This window comes from Akebia trifoliata, chromosome 3 (genome assembly GCF_017979445.1).
Source record: "Akebia trifoliata isolate Shusen 1 chromosome 3, ASM1797944v1, whole genome shotgun sequence".
Lineage (NCBI taxonomy): Eukaryota > Viridiplantae > Streptophyta > Magnoliopsida > Ranunculales > Lardizabalaceae > Akebia > Akebia trifoliata.
In genome coordinates this window covers 37714982-37728043 of record NC_141377.1, presented here as the reverse complement: position 1 = coordinate 37728043, position 13062 = coordinate 37714982, and the positions used below count along the sequence as shown (strand labels likewise).

General features: G+C 37.8%; 1 protein-coding gene across 4 annotated transcripts in view; it reads left to right on the top strand.

Moving 5' to 3' along the window:
- The first annotated feature begins 1484 nt into the window (after positions 1-1484).
- Positions 1485-13062, top strand: part of LOC147406750 (transcription factor TGA4-like) — a 28226-nt gene continuing 16648 nt past the window's right edge. The window contains exons 1-5 of one of the 4 annotated variants that reach the window (XM_086434944.1): positions 1485-2070; positions 3469-3529; positions 3622-3717; positions 11868-12033; positions 12137-12211. In XM_086434944.1, the coding sequence (XP_086291070.1) occupies positions 11872-12033; positions 12137-12211 (237 nt within the window). In that variant the 5' untranslated portion in view covers positions 1485-2070; positions 3469-3529; positions 3622-3717; positions 11868-11871. Of the gene's footprint in view, positions 2071-3468; positions 3530-3621; positions 3718-8753; positions 8899-10008; positions 12034-12136; positions 12212-13062 lie in introns of those variants that run through there. The other 3 variants (XM_086434945.1, XM_086434943.1, XM_086434947.1) reach the window with 3 other exon arrangements.

Sequence of the window (13062 nt, the reverse complement as noted above, 5' to 3'; positions counted from 1 at the left end):
GAAAACTAGAGAGAGATCGAAGTCGAAAGAGGAGAAGGAGGAGAAGAAGAATAAGAAAATTAGATAAAGGGAAGGGATTGGAGATTGGAGGAGAAGAAGAAAAAACAAGTAGATAGGGAGATTAGGGGAGGAAAGGAAGAGGAAAAAAACAGAGATGGTAAGAGAAATTAGAAGAAGAAGAAAATAATAAGAAAAAATAAAAAAATAAAAAGAAAAATGAGAGAAAGATTGAAGGAGGAGGAGTGAGATGAGGAGAATTCCGGCGTATTGATTCACCAGAGAAGACGAGGGTACCCTTTTAAAAAAAATTATTTTTTTGGTCAACCTAACCCGTACTTAGCGATTGTGGCGTGTTAATAAAATTTCCCTTAGGAAATATACGTGGGATTGAGACATGTTATCCAAGAGACTTATCCCATCATAAAAGAGATGCGGGGTACCGAGCATTATTTAATAATAATAATAAATAAATAAAAAGAGAAAAAAAGAAAAAGAGAAGTAAAATAGGTATGGAGTTAGGATTTCTTGTAGGGGGGCAAACTTTAGTTAGTTAGTAAACTTCAAGAGCTTAACGATAAATGATATAGGGTAAAAAATTAAAGGATTTTTTTGGTTAGATGTTGAAAAAAGAGCATTTAATTTATTTATTGTTAGCCTATCAGAGATGACACAAGTCAAGGTAGTAGTGTCATCAATTTAAAAATATAAAAAAAGAGGTATCTCAAACATTCAACACTTGGATGCCTTCTTAATTTGACCTTTTCCAATAGACTAATGAAAAATGATCAATTAAACCAATTGAATAAATTAGAGTAGACACAAGTCAAGGTAGTAGTTTTTTCTCAAAATTTTAATGAATTTATCCAAATAAACTAATTGAAGTCCCATCAAATAATTACCAAATCTGATTCATCGTAACCATGGATCAAAGAGGATATGCCATGAATTTAAAAACACAAGGAATTGTCTCAATTATTACAAGAATATAGAGGGGTGTCTAAAATTAGGGGAGAAGGGGCAACACAGTCCAAAGGGCATGTCATCATTTGGAAAACACAAAGGAATATTCATCGTAGAGGGGTGTCTAAAATAGAAAGGGAGCAAGAAAAAAGAGGGTATCTCAAATTTTTACATAAAATCAAGGGGTTGATTAAATTATTAAAAAAAAAAAAACGTCTTCAATAATGACGTCATTATTCTCACATCAACGAGTCGCTTTCTGATAAAAGGATAAGGAGAATGACCCCCCTTCTATACATACACTTCAAAAGCAAACTGATAATAATGTCATCGAGTCGAGTACAGATGTACACTATTTAGCTTACAATAAAGACATTATTCCAGGAGGAGGGGGGTATTTTAGTCTTTTCCAGTACGTGGCGTACGCGAAGTCACAAACCGTTTTTCTCCCGCCGCTTTATGGTCTGGCGTTTGTAGGCTAATCTTATTAACCGCGGAAAGCGCATTTTAAGAATTTCGAATGCAAAAACTCCGACATGTCATTATCAGACCAAAGTTACACGCATGTTTAACCGGAATCTGACACACAAACTGACATAACGACAGTGTCATCATAGCTTTTTAGTAAAAAACTCTCAAATATAAACCCTCTAATCACGTAAGTTTAACTCCCGATGTCGGGAGTCATCTAGAAACTCGTCGCGAACTGAGTTATCAGTTTGGAATTGGAGGAGATGGTAGAAGGCGTAGTTTAAGCGGGAGGGTGCGCAGGTTAAGGGAACGGAGAGTGTAGTGACCTGGTGCGCATTTTCAAAGTTTAGTGGAAATATGACGACGTTAAAACGTTGACCAAAGAGGAAGATAAATAGAGAACAAGTAAAGAGGCTTCCTTTTGTTTTTTTAAGCTCTCTCTCTCTGTCTGGTGGTTCGAAGTCGAGGAATGGATGTTAGGGTTTTGAAGAAATCAGGGTTTCAAAGCAGGATAAGTGTTGGATTAGGGTTTCAAGGATTTGTGAAGTTTCGATTGTTGCACGGTTTTGGTTTAGTGAGATTACGAGGATTTGGGGAATTTTGAGCGGGGATTCTTTTCCTTCTTCCGGGGATTTGAAGGTTTGATTTTTTTAGGGTTTTGGGATTGCTTTACTCGAATTTCCTGTTTTTTTACCCTATCACTTTATTAGATCTTCTGTTATTTTTTATCATAATATGGTAAAAGTCTGCTTCTAGATGTGTTTATTTGCACCTTGTTTGAAAGTTTGATTTTTAATCCCTTTTGTACGTTTTGATGGAATATGCTTAAATAGGCTAGAAGAGTCTGGAGTGGTGAACTTATGATTCATTTAAGCAAGTTGAGTTGACTTAATATGATCATGATTTCATGAAACATTCCAAAAATTAAATTTTGAATCTGCTTTGTTATGAATTATTCCGAGGTGAAACTACCGTTTTTTTGGGTTCTTTGAAGGAAAAGATCATTTCTGGTTCTGGCTTTTGTGGGATTTGTTCAATTTTTTCAGTGTGTTTTTGGTTGGATAAAAAAAAAAAAAAATTGATTCTGCCTCAGGGCACTACAAGGGTCTCCAACAATTGGATTCCTCTCAAACTGACTTATGGGGTTGCTCAACTTTGGTGTTGGCTTTAAGGCTGATGATGTTGTGTTTATACTTCTTGGCTGGTTATATTGATAATCACAAACTTTTTATTCTTATTCAAAAAATCGAGAACCAAATTCTTTTAAGAAAATGGAGTCCTTTATGAGGATATCCATAATGTGAGTAGATGAATGGATCATCGGTCTATTCTATCTTTCATGTTTTCTCCAGCCTCGTTCAGGGGAGTCAGGTTCTTTTTACTTGTTGAGAAGAAAATACGAAGCTTGACACTTCGTGAAAGATGGGATTGGATGGTTGAACTTGTTCTCAGGAGTTCGACCATCCTATTATCCCCTTTTTTTGCTGCTATTTTAATTTTGACTCTGTTTCTTATTTCATGGAGGACCCTAGTCTATCCCACTCCCTCTCTATTTCAACTATGATTGTTGCAGCACAGTTGCATCCCCTAATGTACTTGAGCCTTGTGTGCTGTGGTTAGGATGATAAGTTGGGACATTAAGGCTGCAGGGGTTTGCCATCATGGAAAATTCAATTCCATGGAAACAATTTTCTTTGAGCCTTGTCTAGAAAATAGAAAGCTGTGAGAATCATTTTATCACTTACTTTGCTTGGAACGTTATAAAAAGGCCTTGCAGCAGGGGTTGCCATCACAGAAAACTCAATTCCATAGAATTTGGTACTGTAGTTTACATATCAATTGGAAGTTATGGCCTAATCAGCTATTCTACTAGATAATATCTGAGAGAAGCAGAGCTGTGTACGCTATCATGCTAACAACTTAATGTATTTATTATTTAGCAACAAAAGATCCCGATACATTAATTAGGCAAAAAGACATTTGCTAAACAATATCTGAAACTTCCTTCGTTTTTGATGGGGTCACAATACGTGAAAGGAATCTTGCTACAAAAATGTTCCAAGTAGAGAAGACAAGAGAGAAGCAAATATGAAAATAGGTCAGTTGTTCCTTTTAATAAATAGGGTGAGACACATCAGCTTTTAAATGTGCATATAGGTGGCTTTAATCAAATGATAATGTGAAATGCAGTTTGCTGCAGAAAGTCTTTTGGCGAAGTTATTTCTGACTTGATCACGGGAACTGATGTAACATAAGCTTGGTTCTTTGTTTTCTACCTCTTGTCAGGTAAATTGATAGCCAAATGTAATATGTTTTCTTTTAGGCATTGAAAGTAAGATTGTAGGACATTTTCATTTGCATGCTGATTGTCACAGTGAAGTTTAGGGGTCAATGGAGAAATCCATCTGAAGAGAAGGGTGTGATAGGTTGATTTTGATGCTCTGATATCATAAGTAAACAGGTATAACACTACAATAACATTTAAATAGCAATGACGAGAGACTAAAAAAAATGACAGACAAGCTGAGGGGAGAATAGGCTGATTATTCCATTTGTACAAGACAACAAGCAGACCTTAAATACAGTAGTAAAGATGAGCTAAGCTATGAAGAATATTTGAGGTTCCGTTCATCAAAAGGTCAATATAGTGCCCTTGGAAGTATGCAGTAGACACAATATTAAAATGATTATCTTCCCTTAAAAAGAATAAAATAGAAAAAATATTGATGTTGTTTCTATGTTCATATTTGACGTTGAGGAGTATTTTCATTGGTTTTGTAACCCATGGTTCCCAAGCCTATTCGTGTCATTGTGTTTGATCATCCAGATTTTTTTTTCTTCTAATTTATAGCAATCACCAAAGTGTAGATATGCCATTTATGCACATAATGATATTGATTTGCCTGTGATAAGGCTATGACCATAAGTAATGGAGTATGTTCATGTTTGTATATGTTAGAGAAATACCTACCTTTATTTTTATTGTAGTGTGGATAAGGCTTTCAAAAAACTAAAATAAAAAAAATGATGATGATAATCTATATGTACAGTGTACCAAACATTTGTACCCATTAGTGAAATCCATGACTCTGAACCTTGAAGAATTTGTTCTCAGTGAATTTTTGACACCTTCCTCCCCCATCCCCATCCCCCTCCCCCCCCCTGCCCCCACCCAAAAAAGGTGAAAAATAGAAAACAAAAATGAAAAACTGATAAAATCTGGGAGATAAACATCCCAATAGAATCCCATACATCTCGATACATTCCCGAAACAGTGAATGTTTTGGGATCAATGTTTCGTATTGGTCTTGACCAATACCGATACTCATCAACTAATACATTCTGATATTTTGAACCATGGGCATCTATACTAGTTATTAGGCATTGGCAGTTGTGATGCTTTTCCACTTAGGCTTTGCTCAACGATTTGATTGAGACATTCTAATGATGGATCCCATAAGATGACTTGTAATAAATGGGAAACTAACATTCTACAGATGGATTCCATATGGTGCCTATTTTATGAGAAGGAATTTTAAGAAAGGTGTATGAAGTGGATTAGTCAGTGCACTGTTGGTGCATACATGGGGTGATCTTACTTTGACAGTGTCACATGACATTGAACTTTTATGCATCCATTTGGTGCAGATTGTTTTCATATTGAGAGTATGACTTTAAAGGCAGATCAAGCGAAATGCAATTTCATCAAACTGTATCCACTGCATGACGATTTATTTGTATTTGAGATGTACATTTTGAGGTTTTCTATTGATGTATTTGGTCGTTTCAATGCCTAATGATTGATGAGCATGAAAGGCTTAGTGTATCAACACCAGTAGTCGATATAGCTACTTTCTTATTAAGTCTCAGGATAAGCAAGTGAAACGTGAAAATTGCAATAAATTTTTGGAGCCTTGGATTCTATTTATAAAATGTGGAACCTCGATGGTCTAAATCTTCACATTGATTTATTGTGATGCGTGAATAGTATTATGAATACTATTAAAGGGGTTCTGGTAGATGTTATTGGAAATAATCTATTTATTTTAGTCCTAGTTATTTTCTAGTAATAACTCTTATTTATTTATTATATGTAAGGGCAGTTGTCTTTTGACTCTTTTATTATTATAAATTCTTGCCAAGTTCTCAGATTGAGACTTGACAATTACTCTTCATAGTTCTTTTTGGTATTAGAGCCTCTTAGAGGACCCATTGACCTCTCCTTGGGGTTTTTTGTTCATCTTCGATTCTTGGAGCCTTGAATCTTCTCTTATTTATTTATTTTTTATTTTTCTTTTCTTCCCTTATAACACCTCAGATCTTGAAGACCTAATAACTTAGTAAGAGCTTCGTTAGGAGGTCTCCCCATCGGGTGTTTTTTTTTTTTTCTGATTCATGATTCCTTAATCACATGTTGCGATAAGGATTGTTCCCGTTTTCACATGCAGTGATTTTCTACGATGTGTTTATACCCTATCATAGGGTTTTCTGCCTTTCGATAAACTCTTTTGATCTATCCCTAGCTTGCGACAGCAATTTGGTGTCTCCTCTAGGGTTTACTGACTTGTTTTGGGCCTTCGGTGGCATGCAACATCAGTTTGGTGACTTTTTGTTGGCCTACGACAGTGTTGGTGGCTCCTTAGTGGTCTGCACAACACATATACCTATTGGGAGGCCTGCGGTTGCTTGTGACAACAATAGACTGCTGTTGGGTGGCCTGCAACAGTTGTTTGGTGGCTTTTTGGTGGTCTATGATAGTGCTGGTGGTTGCTTGGTGGTATGCACAGCACCATATACCTGTTGGAAGGCCTGCAGTGGCTTGTGAAAACAATAGACTACTGCTGGGTGACTTTCAACAGCAAGGAAAACATCCTTGGTGACCTGTGACAACAACAAATTTTTTTTTTGGCTGCCTACGACTGAGATGGTGGCTATTTGGTGGTCTGCACAGCATCATAGTCGTGTTTGGTGATTTGCGACCCCAGTTTGGGAGATTGTGACAGCAATAAATGGCTGCTAGTTGACTTGCGACAGCACCACAGACCTGTTGGGAGTCTTGCAGTGACTTGTGACAATAACCTGTTGCTGGGTGATCTACGATAGTTTTGGTGGCTGTTTGGTGGTCTGCACAACACCACACCCTGTTTGGAGGTCTGCGATTCCAGTTTGGGAGGCTTTGGGGGGGCCTACAACAGCAAAACAACAATGCTTTGTTGTGTGTTTTGTGGACTAGGAGCTTTGTTGTTTGGGTTGTGCAAAGGTTTGCAACAACAACAACAAAAATGGCTGCTAGTTGACTTGCGACAGCACCACAGACCTGTTGGGAGTCTTGCAGTGACTTGTGACAATAACCTGTTGCTGGGTGATCTACGATAGTTTTGGTGGCTGTTTGGTGGTCTGCACAACACCACAACCCTGTTTGGAGGTCTGCGATTCCAGTTTGGAGGCTTTGTGGGGGCCTACAACAGCAAAACAACAATGCTTTGTTGTGTGTTTGTGGACTAGGAGCTGTGTTGTTTGGGTTGTGCAAAGGTTTGCAACAACAACAACAATGTTGTGTGGGTTATTGGTTTTCCTTTTTTTAATCCATTTGTCGTTGAAAGTTATGATATCGTGTCAGTCTTGGTCTTGGTTCGTGAGACTTTATTTTGGAAGTAGAGGCAAATCTGGATGGCTTTTGGGTACTATTACTACTTGTTGTGGCCGAGGGAGCCTTAATTGTGGTTGAGGGAGTAGTGTTATTTGCAGTTTTTGTGGGAGGACAGTCCATGAGAAGATTCGATGCTTTCCGCTCTATCCTCATTTGTTGAGTTGTATTGCCACTCCTTCGTTGGGGCATTTTACTTCCCATGCTGTCACTGTGGATTCCTCATTTATTCCTACCACTGTCTCTCCTGGCACCATTGATTTACAGCAACTTCAGACCCAGATTGCCACTTCTGTTTATGATAAGATCCATACTCGCTCATCTTCGTTTGTGGCTTCAGGTATATCTTTTGTATTTCTTGTCACTCAATCTGGTCCAGCTCCCCTGACATGGGTTATTGAATCTGATGCCTCTGATCACATGACCGGTGAGTTTAGCTATTTCATTTCATCTATTTTTCCTGATACTCATAGGGAGGTTCGCCTTGCTGATGGATTCTTTACACCCATTCACAGCAAGGGTACCATTCCCTTATCATTTAATATTTCTCTTGACTTTGTGCTCCATGTACCCCACCTATCTCTTAATCTTTTGTTTGTGAGTAGTCTTACCAAATCTCTAAATTGCTCAGTGACCTTTTTTCTTACTCAGTGTACTTTTTAAGATTTGATTTAGAGGAAGATTTTTGGTAAGGGGTATGGGCTGTACCTATTTGGATCTCCACATACTGTTGCTCCGGCCTCTATGTTATCCTCTTCTGGGAGTCATACTTTTTCTTCTCAGTTCTTAGATTTGTGGCATGCTCGCTTAGTACATGCTAATTTTTAACATTTATATTCTTTATTTCTTTCTTTGAAAAATGCTTGTAGTGGGCATAAGTTTCAGTGTTCTGTATGTGAGCTCTCCAAACATACTCATATTTCATATATCCCTCGCATGCGTCGGTTTAACGCTATGTTTAATCTAGTTCATTCTGATGTATGGGGGGCCTTCCCCTGTTACTGCTTTTATTGGTAATCGGTATTATGTTACATTTATCGATGTTATTCTTGTTATACTTTGGTCTACTTGATGCGATCTCAGTCTGAAGTGCTTCTTATTTTTGTTAACTTTCTTAAAATGATCCAGACTCAGTACAACATCACTGTTAAAGCTCTTTGGTTTAATAATAGAGGTGGATATATTTCTGATGGGATTTGCTTTCACTTTAATGAGCATGGTATGCTTCACCCGTTGACCTGTCCCTACACCCCTGAGCAGAACGGGGTGGTGGAAGGCAAGAACTGCCACCTTATGAACATTGTCCGCTGCTTTCTTTCGAGGCATGCATGTTCCGAAGTTATATTGGAACATGGCGGTCCGCACTGCGATTTTTCTTCTTAAGTATGTTTCAAGTCGTACCTTAGGGGGATAGGTGCTTCTTTATGTTTTGTGTCCTGATAACACCCTCTTTTTTATTATACCTAGAGTTTTTGGGTGCATTTGCTTTGTTTAGGACCGTAGTTCTCATTGTTTGAAATTAGATGACAAAGCCATTCAGTGTGTTTTCTTGGGTTACTCATCCATGTCAAAGGGGTATCGTTGTTATGATCCTATTTCTCATTGTGTCATACATTTTATAGATGTCACTTTTTTTTAAAATGCTCTTTACTTTTGTGTCACTTCTTCTTTGCAGGATTCTTTTCCTTTGCAGGACTCTTCTTATGCTCCTTCTATAGTGTTGTTTTCTCCGGTCTTCGATCTAACTTCGTCAACACTTAAGGTTTATTCTCGTTGCCTTCGCCCTTTTCCAACTTTGCCAACCTCCTTATTGGACTCAGGTATATTATCTCCTACCTTGCTCTTATCCCATCTGTTTCTGACTATCACTTACCTATTGCACTTCACAAAAGTAAGTGGGTGTGTGTTACTGATCATCTTATTGTCCAGTTTATTTTTTTATCAAGGACTATCGTTTTCTCAAATCTCTGTATGGCTTAAAGCAGTCTCCGCGAGCTTGGTTTTAACGTTTTCTAAGGTTATTTTATCTATGCAGTTCTCCAGATGCCACTCAGATCATACCTGGTTTGTTCGTCGAGGATTGGATGGCCGTTGCACCATTATTCTGGTTTATGTGGATGATATTATCCTGATTGGAGATGATGTATGGTGGATTGATATGGTAAAGATGTTATTGGGTCATGTTTTTGAGGTTAAGGACTTGGGTCCCGTCAAGTACTTCTTGGGGATAGAAGTGGCTCGTTCTCATTGTGGTATTTCGTTATCCCAGTACAAATACACATTGGATCTTCCTTAAGACACTGGGATGTTTGGTTGTTGTCCTGCTTTCTCCCCTTGGGATTAGAATCATCGTCTTTATGTTGACTCTGGTTATATTTTATCGAATCCTTCTTCTTATCAGAGACTTGTAGGTCGTCTGATTTATCTGACTAACGCTAGACCGGACTTGTCCTTTGTGGTCAGTCAATTCATGCATACTCTGCGTACTTCTCATTTTGATGCTTTTTATCATATTCTTCATTACTTGAAGTCGTATCCTGGTCTTGGGCTTTTCTACTTTTTCACCGCTCAGTCGTGTTTGTTTTGTTTTACAGATGCTAATTATGTTGGTTTTCTCACAAATAGGAGATCCACCTCTAGTTTATGTACTTTTTACGGTGATAATCTTATCTCGTGGAAAAGTAAGAAACAAAATGTGGTTTTTCATTTTTCTATTGAAGCTGAGTATCGTGCTATGGCAATTTGACTTCTATCTTTGTTGACAGAGTTGGGATTTCCTGTTTCTAGTTCTTCTACTTTATTCTGTGACAACAAGTCTGCTATCATGCTTGCTTCTGACTCAGTTCTTCACGAAAGAAATTGAGGTTGATAGTCACTTTCTCAGGGAGAAAGTTTGATCTGGTGAACTTCAAATAATATTTCATACCTTTTTCAGATCAGCTTGCCGACATGCTTACAAAGTCTGTTGGTCCTTCTATCACTAATTCTCACCTTGTCAAGCTGGGTTTAGTTGAGAGGGAGTAATGGAAATAATCTAGTTGTTATTTTAGTCCTAGTTATTTTCTAATAATAACTTTTATTTATTTCTTATATATAAGGGCAATTTTGTCTTTTGACTCTTTTATTATTATAAATTTCTGCCAAGCTCTCAGATTGAGACTTGACAATTACTCTTCACAATTCTTCTGTCAACATTTTTTATCAAATAGAAAAGCAAATTGATTAAGGAGAGTGTGATATCGATTTGTTGCGGATTGACCAAAACTCACACATGTTATTTACTATCCATTTCAGAGTTGGATCAGGGTTTGTGATGGGATTTACAATCTCGTAAATATTGGCCCCTTGTGAACTTCAATGCAAACCCTTAACAATATGTCAATGTTCCATGATTTCTCACTAATTAAATGGTGTCCCATTGAAGGCAATTTTGTGACCAATTCATTAAAAATGATGCGCATTGAAGGTACCAACTTTTTAATTTGGTAGTTTGTGAGTGATAATTGTGGTTGATCTTGACTTCAACCTTACCTCATCCTATCCTCGACTTATGATCCCTGACTCAAACTACTGATGGTGGTACTTACAAAGACTCTTCGACAACCGAGGTAGTTACGATTTAAATGGAAATTAGACTTTGGGTCTAAAAATTGTGTACCTTTGTCTTCAAATAAGCTACTATTTAAAGAATAAGGGTCTCTGGATTAATCATCATTGATAGTGCCGTTATCTCTAGTGTTGAGATTGATATGTATTTGTTTGTTCATTCTCGGACACAATTACCCCACTTGGATGCCATGTGTTGTAACATTGTGGTGAGTGATTTTTTCTGACTTGACGTGCCATACTTGGATAGTTGGGCATTTAATGTGAGTGGGTCATCACATGGGTTAGTCTTATAGGCAATATCGAGTGATTTGGCATGCATTAAATGTGCATGCTGAAGGTTGTGGTATTAGGTATCCATTTAATGCGCTTGTTGAGTCACGTGCGTCAATCTTCCTTTAGAGGTTTATGGTGTTAGGTGTGCATTAAATGCACACTTTCTACTGTTGTTTGCATTACTTTGAGTGATTTTCCTTGGTGAAGCTTTGCGTAGGAGCTGGTCTTATCCAGACTTCACACTTGCTATTGGTTGGACTTGGGTACATCAACTTTGAGCTCTACCTGGTGTCAGGGAATGATAACATTTCGGCCATCTCCCAGTAAGATAAGTTGGTAATGTGTATCTCAAGATGCCACTTGTATAGTCAAGATGAGGTGAACTTTTAATAAAATGGATTGGTAGTGTGAGTTGTAAATGTCACATTGGACAATTATGCTCATTCTGTTTCCTTATATACCCCTCCCTGCTCTCACTCTATCTGTTGGCAAGTCTTTCCCTTCTCACATAGAACTTTCTGAACTTTTCACTTATGCTCAATTGGAAGCTCTTGTAGAGTACCATAGGTGGTGTTGTATGTGTACCAAGATATAATCAGGTTTTCTTTCTACTTTGCTTCTATCTGAAGTATTATATAACTTCATTTGGACTAGAGCAGTGTTTTCATTCATAGGCAATGCTTCTGAATATCCAATGTGTAAGATTTTTCGAATGTGTTACGACTAATGATTTGCCCAACAGGCAGCCTTGTTTAAATTTCTCGTGGAATTCTGTTGTTTTATGATTTAACATATATTTTTGTATCATGCCCTACATCGTGCAGCTACTTATTACTCTTATGTTTGTACTTGTGTGGCATCATTTTTTGTATTTTTAACCGTTTTAAGTTGGCTTTTCTATCTCTAGTGCTATGAATATGAACTCTCCATCAACTCAGTTTGCCACGTCAAGGATGGGTATATATGAACCACCTCACCAGGTTAGCATGTGGATAGACTCATTCAAAGCTGATAACAGTCCAAATACAGGTGCATCCACGATTTTGGAGGTGGACACAAAGTTTGACAACACGGTGGAAATTCTGAACTTTATTCAATTATCTTGGTTATAGAAAGTTGGGGTTAAATTCTTCTATTGATATGCTAGATTTCATTTATCTATTATATCTTATCTAGTCTGAAGATACCTCTCATGGACCGCTAGGACCTTCGAGAAAGTATGACCAGGAAGAAACCAAGCATTCTGAAAAGGTAGACAATTTTCATTGTTGATGATTTATTTCTCCCTTTCTCTACTAAATTGGTATTCAAATTCTTACTCATCCTGTTTTTATATGCAACTCGCATATATGCCAGAACAACGAAAAATAATTGCCTTGAGAATATGAAGTACAATTAAGTTAAATTTGTTGACAATCATTTACCCCAGAAGACCGATTTGATAGGGAAGGCGCAACTATTTATATAAGAGGGTCGTGGGTCAAACTAGGTCATGATACATGAGCACGTGATTCCCACCAGCGGAGGCGGATAACACAACGCTCAACACTCCCCCTCACCCATAAAGTTGAAAAATCCCTCGAGGAGACTGGAACTTGTGATTTATACGAACCTAGCGCTCTAATACCATGTTGACAACCATTTACCTCAGAAGACTGATCTGATGGGGAAGGAGCAACTATGAATATAAGAGGGTCATGGGTCAAACTGGGGCACAATACGTGAACACGTGACTCCCAGGAGTGGAGGTGGATAACACAACACTCAACACTCCCCCTCACCCATAAAGGTGGAAAATTCATTCGAGGAGACTCAAACCTATGACCTATACGAACCTAGTGCTCTGATACCATGTTGACAACCATTTATCCTTGAAGACCGATCTGATGGGGAAGGCGCAACTATGAATATAAGAGGGTCACAGGTCAAACTTGGGCATGATACGTGAGCACGTGACTCTTGGGAGCGGAGGTGGATAACACAACACTCAACAAAATTACTGCTAGTTATTATTTACTATATATTATTGTTGTTGTTGCATTTATTTCGTCCATTTTTCTTCATTGGAATTAGTTTTGTAGTGGATGGTTGCCATTATTATT